Genomic DNA, 18909 nt, shown 5'->3' with positions numbered 1-18909 from the left:
GGGGCCCACAAATATCTGTGCAAAATTCCATGTCAATCCATCCACTAATAAAGTTGGTCTAGACGAAAGTGGTGGACCCAGAGCTTGCATGGCTAATCAAAATCCAAACACAATAAACGGCCAAAAATCTAATTACATTATGGCACAAGTTTGAATATAACTATGGGAAACTAAACCTGGATGTAGACAGACAGCAATAATTGTTCCAGAACTTTAAACGATTCTTGGATTTTCCTGTAAAGCCAACTGGAAAATTCTACCTCACAAATATAAACAAAACAAGCTTTTCAATCTGGTGCACATGGCGCAGCAGAACCCTCGCTGGCATTTGCCCTTTTCACAAGTCTTTTCTGATCCCTTCACTGTGGGATTAGGGATTTATGAATTTGATTGATTGGAGCACTGCCTCATTCTTTCATCTCTCTTAAAAGGTCACCACATTAGAAAAATAACGCAGGAGAAATAAATATTTTACAGCACTGTCGGCTTGTTCATCACGCTCAGATGATGAGGGAAAGAAGAGGAAGATAAAAAGTAGGGATTATCGTTTAAACTTTACACATTTCAGCACTTTAATTATATTTACAGTAAGTGTTTACTGACATAGCATGAGTCTGCTGTGCGCTGCTAACAGTGTCTGTGAAGATATTATAGTACCATCAGGTCTCCATGGCAACCTATGTGTTTAACTTCTAAATACAAAGAGATGGGCATAATCTCACCTCCCACTGCCTCGGCTCAGTACATAAAGTCTGCGGGTCTTTTTTGAGTATGCAGACATTATTAAACATTTGCTCTAAATATAGGACCCGACTTAACATTCCCATTGCTTCAATTACTGTGCCAGAGTGTGTGTTACTTTAATACTATGAAGTTAGAATATGTTATGTATAACTGTAGAGTAGCACCCTTTCTAACATACTTCACACTAAAAATCCCTGGGTCAAATTCAATCACGTTTGTGTCAATAAAGCATCGAGGCAGTAATGGCGTAAATTTAACTACAATAAATAAATAAATAAATAAAAAATATATATAAATATTAAAAAAAAACTATATAAAAAAATAAAGCATTATGGCAATAAATAAATGAATAAATAAACAAACAAATAAATAAATAAATAAGAAAAAAAAACAAAAAAAAACTTTTGACCAAATAATTACTTCAGTTGGTAAAACAAGTGAATTAAGTTTGTTCGAATCAAGTTAACAAGTGAGATTAACTGGGCTGACAAGAAATAAATCAGTGAAAAAATAATTATAATATATAATATATATAAATAGTTATGTGTGACCAATTGAAGTCATTTTTTATTTTTTTTTATTTTTTCAGTGGGATAGGAAACCATTGGGTCACCAATTAAACTCAAGACAGTATTTGGACTCAGTGATATTTATTTCTTTTTAATTTTTTTTTTATTGTTTATTTTTTTTATTTACAGCTGCCTTATTCCCCCAAACTAAAATATGATTATTTTTGATTTTTGAGCCAGTAGTAGACACACATTTTTAATTGATTAATTTAATTTTTTTAATTGTTTAATTTATTTATTTTTTGTCCTTTTTTAATGAACATTTTTTACATTCAATAAGTACACTAACAAGAGAAAAATAAAAGAAAAAAGCAAAGCAGTACAAAGGGAAAAAAGTCATGACAAATTTCCCTAATTTAAAGCAAGGTGTCGTATATGCTACATACAATAATCATGTGGAGTCTCATTGGCTAAATAAACACATAATTTTCTCCGCCGTGTTTCTCCCAATTAATTTTGAAGTTGTATACAATACGTTTTACCTTTAAACTTTAACTAATGCATCAACAGTTGTGGAAAAAAAATGTGCATATGATACACTTATTATTAGCAGTCAGTATGTTGGCATTTACATTCCTGCAAACCATGGATATATAACGTGTATATTACTGTGCAGAGGATATGTTAAACTTTGTGTTTCTTTACATGTGGTTATGTTCAAGCACAAAACCCACCTGGTAATGATTAAGAGTAGATCATGTTTTGGGTTAAAATGCCTGCTTCTGGTGGCACAATTGCAGCTGAAAATTCTGCCAATGTCTTGCTTAAAAACAACTGGTGCTGTTACTTGTTGGTCTCAAACAGTCATCTGTAGCTTTGAGGCTGTGTCAACCAAGTGTTAAGCCATCCATTATGCCCTCTACCTCTTGATGACAAAGTCAGAACTACGTCACTTTAGAAATGCTGATACGTATGAAACATATAAATGTATTCTATCTGCAGTTTGCAGAAACATACAATGCCAACATTTTCTTCTGGTGACAGTTTGCAGCTACCTAATGACCCTGCCCATTTTTTCATTTGCTTCATTTCAGTTTTTCCACTGAAATTGCAATTCAAAAAAATGTAATTCAATTAAGAACTCGAATACTGCATCAAAGCAACTCATCATCTTGGGTTTAGGAGTCGGTGCTTCAAGTCCGTGTCTGGACCAAATGTAGAGTGTGGACTGGTTGTTGGAGAGGTGCCAGTTCACCTCCTGGGCACTGCTGAGACGCCGTTGAGTTGAGCAAGGCACCAAACCCCCAACTGCTCAGGGTGCTTGTACATGGGCATCCAGTTTGCTCTGACATTTCTCCTTTTAAAGCATGAACTGGTCCTGTTTGTGCATGTGTGTGTATTTCGGGCCTGAGGGAAAACTTCAAATTTCCCCTCAGAGATTAATAAAGTATATCTTCTTCTTCTTGACGGGTGACACAATGGTTCTATCCACAGGGCACTGGGTGAAATAAATCCTATCTTGAAGCTACTGTATATTGAAATTAGGTCAAATGTCAAATGTGCTCACATACTGTACAGTACACACACACACTTTATTCCATGAGCTCTTGAGAAATCCACTCTGAGCTCCCAGAGGACTGTGTGTGTGTGTGTGTGTGTGTGTGTGTGTGTGTGTGTGTGTGTATGTGTTTTGTTATGAAAAAGGTTAACCTGTAGTCATACTGATTGCCCTGGAAATATTCAGTCCAAACTTTTCAACCTTGTCGCCAGAAAAAATGTCGGCACTAAACATTTCTGAAAGGACGGCAGATTAGATACCGCACACCAGTGCAACTGGGCTGGACAGCCACAAAAAAGGTTCACAGGCTGAGATCAATGCAAAAACATTGTTCATTTATTTAACCTCAAAGTGCAAAAAACAATAAAAAGTGAATAAAAACGGCAGCAAACGTCACAGTCCTTGACTATCATCAGTGCTACTGACGTAAGTGCTTCACAGAGCAGATATAGACACACACAGATTCCTACCAGGTGTGATGAATCAGTCAGCTGGTGCCACTAATTAGATGAGATCAACTCTGAGGAGCAGAGGACTGATGACCACATCACAATAACCTGTCCAGTGAGTATTGTACTATTCACAACATCCTTAAACACCAATGTAGCAGAACATAAAAATATACAAATGTACAAAAAACACAACTATAAACAGAATACTAAAAGAAGATAGGAAAAGATATGACAAAGCATGTCCACTAAACATTTCTGCAAACCACAGATAATTCACATTTGCACATTATTATGTCACAGGAACGTTGAAACTTTATGGTTATGGGTAGAAAAAGTTCATGTTTTGGCCTAAAGTACCTCATTTAGGGGCTCAATCCAATGCAGCGATGTTGCGGTAAAAACAACTGCTTTTCATGCCTAAAAAGCCACAGAAAAAAACAATGATGGGTTTCTACAAAACACCCACATTTGGTGTCGAAGAAGCCGCTTGGAACAGCAGTGATTCACTAAAAAATACCTGGTTTTGTAGTCTGCAACGTGGCAGGCATCTGGCATGCCAACCACAATCCCCTCCACCTCTTGGTGACGCAGTGTACTTATATATAACATTACTTTAGAAAACTTCAATTTAATATTTATGAAACATGCAAAGGTAATGATTTCGTAAAGAAGAAAAAATGGTGGCACTGTAGGTTTCTGCAAACCATGGATATGTTACATTTGCATGTTACTATGTGGCAGAGATGGGGGACTTGAGTCACATGACTTGACTCAAGTCAGACTTGAATCACAAATATTATGACTTTAGACTTGCTTGACTAACGTTGATAAAAGACTCAACTTTGACTTTGTATTCATGACTTGATGACTTTGACTTGAGACAGATCACTCGAAAGGCGTCACTTCTGTTTACGTTCAACAATGTTATCAAACACAACGGAGCTAGCCCCCCTTTAAGATAAAGACTTGAGACTTGCTTGTGACTTGCACATGTGTGACTTTCCCCCATGTCTGCTATCTAGTGGATATGTTGACACTTTCAGTCTCAGGAGAGCTGTGGTTTACATGTGGTTATGTTTAGGCACAAACACGTCTTGGTTATGGTTAGGAAAAACATAATAAAATACCCAGTTTTTGGGGCACAATCCCTGCAGGCAACGTAGTGACATCTTGGTAAAAAAACAACCACTCTCAGTGATACTATCTCTGCCAATGGGTCACTACAGAACACCCATGTTTGGAGCCTACAAGGCAAATGGAAACACACCTAAAAAGACGCTGGCAAAACACAGATGGTTGCTACAAAACACCCACGTTTGGCGTCTGAAAAGCCGTTGGAAACAGCGATGACTCACTAAAAAGCAACTAGTGTTGTGGTCAGCAGCTTGGCAGGCATCTGGCCAAAGTGACATGCCAACCACCATTCCCTCCAGATGACCAAGTCAGCTTATGCTACACCACTTTACAAATGTTGATATGATATGATAAATAACAAACATACTAATGTATTGTAATTGTGGTTTGTAGAAACGTGCAGTGTCACATTTTCTCCTGGTAACTGGTTGTTTCAACAAGACTGGATTCTGCATTATATTAATCAGGGAACAATATGGAAAACTGTATAGCAGGGGTGTCAAACATACGGCGACGAATTCCCGCTGGTGATGGATGCAACACGAATGACGCAAAATTGTTATTTACACATTATTAAGTGATGGATTTACTGGTCCGGCCCACTTGAGATCAAAGTGGGCTGCATTTGGCCCATGGACTAAAGGGAGTTTGACACCCCTGCTGTATAGGTTTATGGCCTGAAACTGTATTTTGTTAATGGCTTTAGGGCAGTTTTCCCCCTTAGAAAGGTGCACCAGTCTAGGCAATAAGAAGCAGAGCCCCCTTACCTTTTAATAAAAGGACTTCTGTCAAACAAAAAAGTAATGAACTAAAGGTAAAAGCTATATTTGCGTTTAATCACAGCCCTGTATTCATCAAGGAAACCAACTGCATCTGTTCACATTTTTCCCTGCCATCTTCCTACTCCGACTTTGCCCTGTAATAATATTTGACAACTTTTGGCCTTTGCACTTCCTAATTGGAAAGGGTGGGCACAGACTTCTGGAAACTGCTGTGTAGTTAGAGAGCATGGGGAGATACTCTATCAGGCTGTGTTTGTAATTTTCCTTCAAGGCCAGCACGATCTGAGGGTGCAGAAGACTCCGATGCCTGAGACAGAATTTCCCCCGCAATTAGCTCCGTAGGCCATGTAGCTGTCTGCGGTGCCAGCCCAGGGGCATCGAACAGCACTTTAATTAGCAGAACTGGGAATTCTTACCAGGCTGGACCAGCTCAGCACTGATGTCTTTATCCAGAAGCAAGAGAGTCCCTGTCAGCCTACATACCGCTCACCATGGGCATGATGAGACATTAAACCTTCAGTAAAGTCTTTTTGCAGACAGACATAAAGAATTTTGTGTGATTTTGATGTTTCACCTCTCTGTGCTCTACCTATGGTACTTTCCAAGAATGACACCAGTGTGTTTACAAGTTTAAGCTCAGCAACTACAATAACAAGGTATTTTTCTGTTCCAGAAAGCCGTTTTTTTCCATTTATCTCAGGCAAGTTTTGAAAGAGAGAGAGAGAGAGAGAGATGCAGGACAGACGATAATGACAGTAGCTTACAACAACATTAATGAAAGTAATAATATTAAGTATAATTCTGGCTACTGTGGTACAATATGTTGAAAGTATATATTAATATCTGATAGTATACATATGTGACAATAATCATATGTGTATAATAACAGTAGAAGTATGACTAATGATAACAGCAGCAGCAGGAGGCATCTGGCAGGACCACGGCAGCAGCACAACCACACACGTCACGCTGTCCAGGCACTGCTGCGATATGAGTTAACCTGAGAGACAGTGGAGCACAAAGGCTCCAGAGAAGAAGCCGAGTTAGTGACATGCAGTAACGGGACATGAGAGAGAGAGAGAGAGAGAGAGAGAGAGAGAGAGAGAGAGAGAGAGAGAGAAGGAGAGAAGGTGCCCGGTGTGTTATAGGGGGTCCTCCGGCAGACTAGGCCTAAGTCAGCCTAACTAGGGGCTGGTACAGGGCAAGCCTGAGCCAGCCCTAACTATAAGCGTTATCAAAGAGGAAAGTCTTAAGTCTAGTCTTAAATGTGGAGACGGTGTCTGCCTCCCGGACCGTAACAGGAAGATGATTCCACAGGAGAGGAGCCTGATAGCTGAAGGCTCTGGCTCCTGATCTACTTTTGGAGACTTTAGGGACCACGAGTAACCCTGCGTTCTCAGAGCGCAGTGTTCTGGTGGGATAATATGGCACTATGAGCTCTCTAAGATATGACGGAGCTTGACCATTTAGAGCTTTATAAGTTAACAGTAGGATTTTAAATTCAATTCTGGATTTTATAGGGAGCCAGTGCAGAGAAGCTAAAACAGGAGAAATATGATCTTGTTTCTTAGTTCCTGTTAGTACACGTGCTGCTGCATTCTGAATTAGCTGGAGAGTTTTTAAGGACTTACTACAGCTACCTGATAATAGAGAGTTACAGTAATCCAGCCTTGAGGTAACAAAAGCGTGGACCAATTTTTCTGCATTTTTTCAGGTCAGGATAGGCCTAATTTTCGCAATATTACGCAGATGAAAAATGCAGTCTGTGAGGTTTGTTTTAAATGAGAATTAAAAGACAAATCTTGATCAAATGTTACTCCGAGGTTTCTTACGGTAGTGCTAGAGGCCAGAGCAATGCCATCTAGAGAAACTATGTCATCAGATAAAAAGTCTCTGAGTTGTTTGGGGCCAAGAACAATAACTTCAGTTTTGTCTGAATTTAACGTCAGGAAATTGGTGCTCATCCAGGTTTTTATATCTTTAAGGCAGTTATGAAGTTTAGTTAATTGATTACTTTCTTCTGGCTTCATGGGTAAATACAACTGTGTATCATCCACATAACAATGGAAATTTACAGAGTGATTTCTTAATTCAGTTGACTATTCAGAAAAGTTAAATATTTACAATATTTTACATTATTAAAATACTGATATCAGCCTGTAAAACACTCACCATGGTACGATTAAATTGTAGAACTCTTCAAGGTTACGAAAACATTCCGATATCCTGAAAAAATACTTAGTACCCCTCAGTGCTATCAGTGCCCCTGATTGTTGCATAGAAGTGCAGGTTACGATCTTTGTACTGTAAGGAAATTAATGGAAGCCAATGGACGCTTGGACAGGTAGGGAAAATAGACCCTTGTAGGGTCGGCATCACAATATCATCAGTTTGTTAGCTGGAGGCAAAACACGACTCTCCACCACAGGGCTGTAGGCTACATAGGAGTCTTAAGATGTCGTCTTGTTGTGTTATTGGGAGCCAGAATAGAAGGAGTCATGGCTCAAAACTTATATCACATACAAGCCACCACTGCCTGTCAACAAAAACTAAGACAACTGTGGTTAAATGTGATTAGATGAAAGGCCTGGACAGAGGCGATCATCAAAAATGCTCACATGTGCAACATACACTTCACATCAGGTTAGGGAAAAAGTAAATACATGCAGTAGTGTGTCTGGAGCAGGTGACCATATAAAGAAATCTATCACGAGCTGACGTCAGCTTGTCTCGAAAGTAGAAAAAACCTTTGGAAACAGCGTATTCAGAACAGTCTGAAGCCTGAGGTTTTGCTCACAGAGATTTCTTCACATATGTTTACGCCATTATTTGAAACATCGGTCAATATCAACATCTGATATTTTAACAATGTATATATACAGGACAGAAAATAAGGAAAGAACCGGGCTAGCTGTTTCTCCCTGCTCCAGTCTTTGTGCTAAGCTAAGCTAACTGGCTGTTGGGTGGCTTCATATTTACCGTAAAGACCTGAAAGTGGTACCACTCTTCTCATCTAACTCTCAGTAAGAGAGCAAGTAAGTGCATTTCCTAAAATGTCAAACTATTCCTCTTCCAGAGATTCAAATGAATGAATGAAGTAAAGACAAAATGGCAATTCAGTCGGATTAAAGTTTCCTGGAATTCATAACCAAACCTCGACCCAGCTAAAATTAAAATCATCTGCATGACAAACTTCCCTTTTGCTCAGCTTCCAAAAGTTTAAGCAATAACAGGCCCAAGTGACACTTCTAATATAAATTCTTTGACCTCCTCTCACTTTGTCCTATTTTTAAACAGACTTCCACCCTGTGAGAATTAAACAAGTCTGGATGTGTGCTGAGCGACTTCCTCACAGTCGCCTCATTTGCATTGAATTCAGCCTGATGGATTTTTCTTTTCTCCTTCTCATCACCTGATTTTCTCAAACAGGAGCGACTGGGTGACCTCGTACAAGGTCATGGTGAGCAATGACAGTCACACCTGGATAACAGTGAAGAACGGTTCAAGGGACATGGTGAGTAACAGTCATGACATTTAATACTATATCTCCTGACATATATCAACAAAGTAGGTAATAATTATCACACTGTGAAGCTTTCGAGCTCAAGCGTTATTACTCTTTCTCTGCGTAAACAAGGAGTTTTGTTCTGGGTGTCCCTTGTTGACTGGGACCTGATAGAAAAATGAATTCTTGCTCGAGAGCAATTACAGAGGAAGATTTAGATCTCTGCTTATTTGCAAGCTTAATGAGGTGGGAGACAACAGTAAATATGGATGATCCTCAAGCAGATGGCTCATCGTCAGAGTTACGTCTCGGCACTTGATGTAATTGAATAGACGGAGAAACTGTATGCAGGAATTTATTTACAAGAAAACTAAAACAGTAGCCGACGACTGATCCATTCAACCTGTAAAATAATGACTTATTTTCAATAAACATGCAGATCAAATTATATTTTTGGAAATCATATCCTTGTAGCTCCCTGCTGCAGTTCACATCCCAGATAATGAAATTTTAGTGTAACTATACACTCCCTTGGCTGGTGATGTCATAGATGTGGGAGATAATGTCCCGACAGTAATTTAGTCTACAAGCTACAAGCTTCCCGCCCACCTGCTCGCACACCTTTAATGCCAAATGCCAAACTGCACAGTTTGCCTTGCAAAATGCCAAAAGGTGCAGTGAAGAGCTATGACCGTGGGTGTTAAAAATTTACAATTAACTCCCAGTGGTATTACGGTTTAATTATGTTCTGCAGGTGCATGAATGTCTGTTTGCTCGAGGGTTATGTGGACCAAAGCATGGGAACAATTCTTTTTTTCATGTCCTGTGCATGAATTTATTCAATTTCTAAAGACGTTTTAAAGGAACAGTGTGTAGGATTTATTGGCATCTAGTGGTGAGGATTGCAAACTGCACCCAGATGAAACTTCTCCCATGTGCCAAGCATGAACTCCCAGTTAGGATTCCTTAGGTGTTCATTGCTTAGGAGGTTTTTACCAGGAGCTGAATTATTCGCAAAGGTCTCTTCCTCTCCGAAACAAACGGACCAGGTGATTTAAACCGGTAAAAATACTAAATAAAGCAGTTTCACGTTGCAAATCAGTATTTTTATGATGCTGTTTTGGTTCATTGCAGCTGAGCTGCTAGCCCAGCACTTGCTAGTATGTGCTCACCTTTGCTTTCGGATAACTTAAAATCAAGACATTCAGGATGTTTTTAGCAGGAGTTATCAGCAGATGTCTTTGCATCTCCAAGACAAACAAACCTGGTGATTTAAACTGGTTAAAACACTGAGAAAAGCAGTGTCAGTTAAAAGTCGGTGGTTTTTCAAAGCTGCTTGTCATGGAAAGGCTGCTAAGGACAGTGGCCAATGCGATAACATGAAAACGCGTATGGCACTATCTAAAGCCAGTGCTTGGTTTGTCCATTCTGGGCTACTGTAGAAACATGATGAGGCAACATGGCTGACTTAGTGGATGAGGACCCGTTCCCTATGTAGATATACATAGTTCAGACTGAGGTAACAAAAACTCAATGATACTTATTTTCAGGTGATTATACACTAAAGAAAACATATTTATTATATTCCATTTTTGCCAATATATCACCCTAAATCCTATCCACTGGACCGTTAATATGGACTGTATGTCTATTAGCCTTTAAGAGTGCATTTCAACATCTAGTCAAGGACAAGAGATTACATTCTAGGCAACATCTGGCTCATTTACCACTGTTGATCAAAAGGCATTGTCCATGACAAATACAATGATAAATGAAATGAAAGAGCTAAAATCAACTTTGGTTCACTCTGCAAATAAATCCTGATCTTTATTCACCACCTGTTTGATTTTGTTTGCCTCAGTAGATCTTCACTGGCAACAGGGAAAAGGAGATCCCGGTCAGGAACATCTTCCCAGTGCCGGTGGTCGGCCGATACATCCGAGTCAACCCTCGCTCTTGGTATCACAGCGGCAACATCTGTATGAGAGTGGAGATCCTTGGCTGTCCTATGCCAGGTGACGGGTTTGTATGGACAAAGCAGATGCATGAATAATTCCTGCCAACAGGATTAGACAGGATTTGTTAAAACAGACCTTGGAGCAAAAGTACAAAATGCTCTCAGAACAACATGTATAAGCTTTTCTGATCTGATGCCACAAGAGGATGGCATCATTGTTTCCAAAACAAAAATGTTTTCTGATCTCACTCTGCTATGGTTATGGTTTGACTAGGTTCAGGCATAAACACCACTTGGGTATGATTAGAGAAAGATCATGGTTTGAATTAAATTTACTACTGTTTTAAAGGGACACCTCACCTCAAACTCAAAAATACATATTTTACCTCTTACCTGTAGTGCTATTTATCAGTGGTGTGAGTTTTGGTGTGAGTTGCTGAGTTGCTAGAGATGTCTGCCCTCTCTTCAGTATGATGGAACTAAATGGCACTCAGCTTGTGGTGCTCAAAGCACCACAAAAAGTATATTTGAAAACTCAACAGCAATGTCTCTTTCCAGAAATCATGACCTGGTTACTCAAGATAATCCACAGACCTTGTTGTGAGCAGTTTCATGCAGGAACTATTTTCTTGCCACCAATTGTATCATAGTGCAGAAGGAAGCGTGCATCTACTAATGGACAAGAGGCCTGTGCTTTTGACAGCGCAAGATTTAAACATCAGTGGTTCTAGGTAAGCTCAGGCTATTCTCATGCACTGTTTTCACATTTTACTACTAAAGTAGTGTCCCAAAATTCGTACATACCTTATGTAAGTGCGAGTCAGTAATTCATGTATAACTGACATATTTGGGAAGGCTGCGATCATGTGACCAATGCGCTGACAGGAGTAAAGAAGGAAGCAGTCCTGGAAGTTTGGAGTTTGGGAGGCGGATATGTTACAAAATACAGGACTTTCACTGGGAGTCGGGTCGGTTTCCTAAACCTAACATCCATAACTTCATGTTAGGTATGTAATGTAATTCATGAGGCGCTAATTTGAGGGACTACAAACCATTGTATGAGAGTACATTTGTGAGCTTGCAGTAGATGCACGCTTCCTTCTGCACAGTGATACGGCTGGCAGGTGTAATGTAGTTGAAAGAAAATAGTTCCTGCATGAAACTGCTCACAAGGTCTGTGATGTCAAGTAGGCTATCAGTTCAGGGAAGGACCAAAATGCAGAGTAGTAGGCAGCTTCAATGAAGCTGATAAAAACATCCAAAAACAGGCAGGTAACTGAAAGTACCAAAGAAAGAAGAACCCAAATAAACAGGGATTAAAATAGTCGAACTGACAAGGAACAAAGGGAAACACACAGGTATACATACACAGAAATCTAATCACAAGAACGAGACACAGCTGGAGTAGGAGGACATGGGCTAAAGGAGGAAAATGATGATTTACCCACAACAAAGGTGTGGTGGAGAACACTAGGGTGGAGCAAACAAGACTAATACAGAACAGGTGTGAAGGGAAGACTCTGGGAACAGGGAAGGACTAAGGACAGGTCAGGTGTGACAGAAAACAGGCGGGAAAACACACAAAGACAGGAAGTAAAACCAGACATGACACATGAGGAGAGAATCTGCAAAATAAAATAGGAAACAGATTAAACACAAATGAATAACAGAAAACAAGGAACACAAACAGAAGACCGCAAAGCAAAGTTCACAAGATGAAACAAAAACAGAAACCCAGGATCATGTCACTGCGACCTCATCACATATTGACGTTTGGTCATGGACTTTCCACATCCATATACGACGTCCAAGGTACCCTGGGTGTGTTGGTTGTTGATGTTTTGGGACACCGTGTCAAGTTCTGCCTGTTACATACATTGTCTTCTTTCAAAATACACTTCCATTTTCACAGGAAGTTTAACATTTACATACAGTCTCTTTCAAAATAAATGCACTATGCCTGGCTTTAGAATCTTACAGGATGTGAACACTCTTGGGCGAAAGTCGGTGTTTGCTGGACCCATCCACCACCCCTGCTGCCCAACCTGGTCGGACTTTTGCTTCTTTAGCTTTCATGCTTGTCCCACCGTGTTTCCCCCTGATGCAGCCGGGCGCCATTAACCTATAACAGCAACTAGCAAAGGATACATTTCTTCATTGGTTTCTGAAGCCACATGTCACTGCCCAAGTGCCGGATTTCGACGACTTAGGAGTGAGACGGGGCTCAACATGTGGATTATCTTGAGTAATCAGGTCATGATTTCTGGAAAAAGACATTGCTAATGACATATTGAATATTTTGGCGCTTTGAGCACCACAGGCAGAGCGCCATCTAGTTCAATTCCATTTGAGAGAAGGCAGACATCTCTACGGCCGATATTTCCAATATTTTCCAGCTCACACCAAAGCAATCTACTAAATTGCACAACAGGTAAGAGGACAAATATGTATTTATAATTTTGGGTGAACAGTCCCTTTAAGGGTAGGAGACTTTTGTCGTCACAATGATAAACACTTCAATCATGGTGCAATCACAGTTAATGCTGACTTCTAGTAGGGAATGAAAAACAAATGTGCCTCACTTCCCTGCACTTGTATCTTTCCATGTCACTGAGGTTTTCAGACACTTTTCACTGGAACATTTTCTACTCAAACAACAGTTCCAGCTAAAGCTTTGCACAGCGAGGTCTGTCAAGATTATCCAAAGTACTAACTGGGACATTGTTTCTGGAAAGACAGGTTGCCACTGAGTTATTAATGTCTAATTGTCGAGCGCCAGGAGCGCAACAAATTAAATTAGAATTCACTTCCTTTGCGTTGGGGTGGCGGCAGATGTCTCAGTCGCCTGGCTCAAAACACCAAAACTTTCTGCATGGCTAGATGCCACTAGAGGCGAAAGAGGAAACGTGTTTATTTGTAATTTGGCCGGGCTGAACCTAAACTGCAGGAAATACAGCAGGTGCTCAGCATTTATAGCCTTGACCCACCCGCCATGACCGATCATTCCTCTCCTCTGGTATCACTGCAAATAAAAAACAACTCATCCACCTCCTTCTTTTATGTTTTCTGATTCCCCACAGATCCAAATAATTATTACCACAGACGCAATGAAGTCATAACAACAGACGACTTGGACTTCAGACACCACAGCTACAAAGAAATGAGGCAGGTGAGTCACAGCGAGCCGAAAACAACAGATATCAGCCGCCTGCTTAGTCAAAGACCACGGGGCATGGAGCAATAAAACATCTTGTGTAACCACGAGCCAACACCAGACAAGTTGTGTCCTTGTCAAGAACAAAGTGTGCAACGTTAACAAATGAAGTGAGCGCTGCCAGCCGCATGAAAATGCATTAAGTGTCTCCTGGGTTGTGTCATTACTTATTCATATAGTTGTCATGAACAGTAGCCTGTTTGTACTGGGAAGCAGGACAGCTGTATTTGTCACTGCTTACACTGTGACTGAGTGGTTGTGACGTACAAGTGTAACGCAGCGGCTCCCCTGTGCCAAACAGTCGACGACAGGTGTCCCAAACTGCTGTTATGACCCACACTGCGACTTATTCCAATTAATACTCTGAACGTATGGCTCACTGTAACCCCTAACCCTTTTTCTTTCAGTTGTGACAGCCTGAAACACTGTTTTCCTTCTGTCTTTCTGAACCTTTGAGGCTAAAATGTGTGTCATGCAGGGGGGTCCAGCCTCAATGGACCTTCTCAAAGAAAGAAAGGACTATTTTTAAAACCTTTTCACTCTTGACATTTGTTTTCTGCAAGCACGTACCAGGTTCCCCCTGATCCACAGCAGTTTAAATAGTTCCCATGAGAGGAGTGAAAAGATATCTAGTTAAGTCCCCCCTCCACTCAAAGATGTCTTATTCTTATATTTATGTCCCCTCAAATGTCTGACCTTGATGATATTGACTTGTATTTTTGCAAAGTTTGTCACAAGAGAGGTGTTTTCAAAGCCCAGTCTCACTCCGCAGTCATCGAAATCCGGCGCTTGGGCAGTGAGTTGAGACGTCAGAAACCAACGAAAAAAGGCGTCCTTTAACATCAGCATGATATGCGTCAGGTTGCTGTTATAGTTTAACAATTTGAAACCTCCCGTACAGAGCAGACTTGTCTGTACAGAGAGAAGAGTTAGCATTAGCTAAAGTTTTGACAGCAGACTTGGTGGAATGTGCAGTTTTTGGACGTAAACTTCCTTCCACTATGTACAAAAACCCTATCGTAGCAGTATTATTGTGTGTTTCACAACCACTAATGCTGTGTGCAAGCTAACAAACAACACAAACAAATAAAAGATGCTAACTACACTTACCGTCTGAGTCTGGGTCTGACCGAGGCTCAAACATGTTCAGCTGAATCTCTCACGTTTCCTCTAGTGCATCTGTGGAGTCCACCAGGAATGAGTCCTAAAACCAGGAAATGAGTTAGCATTTTTGTCTCAAAGTCAATGGGTTTTTTGAAAGTTTTTTTGCCTGAAATAAGGTCTGTGTTTAAAGAGACTTCAGAGACTTTAACGTTTTGTTCTGTGACATAAAATCCGTCAGTATATACCCAACTCCTGAACTTTGAAGCTTTTATGTGTCTTAAAAATGGCACATGCTAACAAGTGGCTAAATGAGACTACAGAATGTCATCACGCCAAGCCGTGCTGAGCACGGCTTTACATCCTGTTATGGTGGTGATGTTAAGTTATGTAACCGTATTGTAGTTTGTTTACAGCCTAACATTAGCTTTTTACTCATGATGATTGCATTTAGGCTTTAGTAATCATGAAAATAGTGATCATTTGTGAAGATTATCTTGCCGAACGAAACCTATTTCCAGCGATTATCCGAAATCCAATGGAAAAATCCCATCGGAACCAGAGCGAAACTAACTTCCGTATCGCCCTACAGAAACGTCATCCCTGGTGGACTCTATATGTGCACTGCTCTTTCACTGGTCAGCCAAGTGCTAGCAGCACAGGGGGGCAGGGCAGATGTCAGATCCAGATTTTTTACCATGAGGGAGAAAGAGCAGATCTGCTTCAAGCTCCTTTTTTAGAGATTTTTTTTTTAACTATCAAGAGGGAAAAATATGTTAAAATATTTGTATTAGTATAACCTACTCTGAAACTTGTCTGGAGGAGGACTTTAATGACTGTCTTTGTCTTAGATCACCACTTCTTGTAATGTAATCAGTGGCGCTCCTAGACTTTGGGGTGGCCCCAAAGATGCCTCTTGAGGCCCCCCAACACCCCTGGGGTAATTTTACCTTCTCCTCTTGATTTTTATTTCAATTCTGGTGACCAGGAAGGTATGCTTGTTTCATTGTGCCAACGGTTACACCTAACGTATGTATGACAGTTACAGACAGCTAGCTAACTGTCCTATCTATCCATATCCAGTAACTATGCAAAATTTGCCAATATGAGTGGCCATTGTGGGTCCATTTCCCAAAATGTTTTTTTGAGGGTGGGCTCTCGAACATTGGCCTGGTTTGCCTTTCCATGTCATATATAATAGCCTTGGAAATACTGATATTCTCAGAGCATGGACAATTAAAGGACACTATAAAATAGCTGGAAAAATACAATTTTCCACGTTCTTCAAGGACGGATATAGTATATTACCTTGACATTACCCTGCCACACATATGCTCAGAAGCTCATCTTTAATAGCAGCATTAGTTTCAGTATTATGTTACTATAAGCAGATTAAAACACAGTCAATATTCATTTTCAGTGTGTTTCTATAAGAACAAATAAACACCTAAGTGCTAATGAAGTGTCAAATGTTTTAAAAAAGACTCTGCACTGATCCTACTAAATACAGTCCAGGTATAATTATCAAGGGAATGTTTTATTAAAGCGAAAGAAAGAATGTCACTGCTGACTTGTAATCCTCTGTTTTGTGAACCAAACCAGATGTTTGTTTAATGATTTACTCAGTTAGAAAAGTCAAGATTTAACCCAGACTTAATTAAAACCTCATCACTCCCGACTGGTTAATGGCTTCTGCAGCAGCTGGAGGAGCCACTAAACACAGATTTTTTAACAGCCTGTTAGTCCTGCTGCACTTCCTCTTTGTGTCTCCGCTCATGCCCACATGGGTAAATGATAGTTGTTGCCATTTTAATCAGCTCCTCTACAAACCTGTCTTTATAATTACCTTTACTGCTTTTCAACACGACTCCCCTCTTCACTGACTGGAGTTTTATTTAATAAGACCTGTGTCACAGTACTGGTGATATTGTTTTTTTTTTTTGTTTGTTTTTATTGAAGCAATATTAAAATTCCCAATGACATGGAGATTATTTTTGTACTATGTTGTGGCTACAAGTATGCAGCATTTAAATTAACAATACCACAATGTGAAAATACTTAATAATCTGTTCTCACTGTTGACATTTGACAGGGAAGAAAGAGATCTTTGGCTCAAGATGTCAGAGTGTTCTCTGTTATATCTTTTGTTAGGCGTCACAAATAAGATGACATTTTGTGCAATGGCGGGCATGACCAAAATAGTGCTGATTCTAACCTTGCTAACAGGACCTTTTACATGTTTACACATAAATGTACAGTAAATCTTCCACTAAATTGACAAACGGAGGTGTCAGAGTACACTATGAGGTCACTCTTACAGGAAGCTCCCTGGTATTAGCTTCCTTTCCAGACTTCTGATTGGCCAGCATCATCTTCTTATCCATCTTCTTTGTGTGGCTTTAGCGCAAAGGGTGTATCGGTGCCTGTAAGTTTGGCTTGCCCCTGACAGTGTTTTAATTGTGTTTTTGCATCTTCATTTGTACAGAGATTTTTCCTTAGAGCAGTGCTGGTGTGGACGCGCTATGTTTTGAGAAGAAAGAAGGGGGAAAACAGTTTTCAATACGTGTCAGTTTGGCCTTAAAAGCTTATAATGAGTATGCAGGGTCTTCAAGTAAAAAGCGCTACATTCATGATTGTGCATAAGCATGAGTCAAACCACTTACAAGAAAAAATTTTAGCATTATATATTTCTGCAAACTGCTATTATGTAGAAAATGCATTTCAACAAGGCTGTGGTTAACGTGTGGTTATGTTTAGGCACAAATCCAATTGATGATGGATAGGAAAAGATCATCTTTTGGTTTAAAATAATCGTTTTTGGGGGCACAATCCCAGCAGGAAAAGCAGTAATGTCTGTAAAAATCAGCCGCTTTTCGTGGAACTATCTTCGTCAAACATCGCTATGAAAAACTCATGTTTTGAGTTTTAAAAGCTGATGAAAGAACACACTGACCGAACACTACAAAACACCGACGGTTGGAGCTTGAAAGCCGATAGAAAAACAGTGACTGGTAGCTACAAAACACCTACGATTTAAGCATAAAAATCAATCAAAATACACTGACGTGTTGCTACAAAACACCTATGATTAGAGCCTAAAAGCTAATGGCAAAACACTGATGTGTCGCTACAAAACACCTACGATTCAAGCTGAAAAATCAATTAAAAAACACTGACTGGTTGCTACAAAACACCTATGATTCAAGCCTAAAACTCAATCAAAATACACTGATGTGTTGCTACAAAACACCTATGATTAGAGCCTAAAAGCTAATAACAAAACACTCATGTGTCGCTACAAAACACCTACAGTTCAAGCTGAAAAATCAATCAAAAAACACTGACTGGTTGCTACAAAACACCTATGATTCAAGCCTGAAAATTTATCAAAATACACTGACGTGTTTCTACAAAACACCTATTATTAGAGCCTAAAAGCTAATAAAAGCTAATAGCAAAACACTGATGTGTTGCTACAAAACACCTACGATTGGAGCATACGAGCTGATGGAAAAACCTCTGACTGGTGGCTACAAAACACTATGCTATGATTGGAGTCTAAAATCCTATTGAAAAACACTGATTCATCACTACAAAACACCCACGACATAGAATAGTAACAGTAAGTAACACACTATCCACCATCCCATCCATCTCCAGATGACGATGTCAGCTCATATATTACATCACTTTAGAAACGTTGATATGATTCATATGAAATGTATAAAGGTAATGTATTCATGGCTTGCAGAAACATATAGTGCCAACATATTCTTCTGGTGACTGGGGTGTTAAAAGTACCTGCAGCAAAATGTTCTTAAAGCCCCAGAAAACATGGTTTCAAAACTTATTCTTCAAATAATTAAATATTCCCTACCGAATCTCCAACAATTAAATACAAAAACTCTATTTTATATAATTCATAAAGAGCTGATGCTTCATTATTTATCTTC

At 39.7% G+C, this 18909-nt stretch overlaps 1 protein-coding gene across 1 annotated transcript in view; it reads left to right on the top strand.

The window, feature by feature from the left end:
• cpxm2 (carboxypeptidase X (M14 family), member 2) overlaps positions 1 to 18909 on the top strand; it is a 57589-nt gene that overhangs the window by 23850 nt on the left and 14830 nt on the right. Inside the window, exons 5-7 of the mRNA XM_033610743.2 lie at positions 8609 to 8693; positions 10549 to 10699; positions 13722 to 13810. Coding sequence (XP_033466634.1) covers positions 8609 to 8693; positions 10549 to 10699; positions 13722 to 13810 — 325 coding nt within the window. The remainder of the gene's footprint in view (positions 1 to 8608; positions 8694 to 10548; positions 10700 to 13721; positions 13811 to 18909) is intronic.

This window comes from Epinephelus lanceolatus, chromosome 21, assembly GCF_041903045.1.
Source record: "Epinephelus lanceolatus isolate andai-2023 chromosome 21, ASM4190304v1, whole genome shotgun sequence".
Taxonomy (NCBI): Eukaryota; Metazoa; Chordata; class Actinopteri; order Perciformes; family Serranidae; genus Epinephelus; species Epinephelus lanceolatus.
This window is presented reverse-complemented; position numbering and strand designations above follow the sequence as displayed.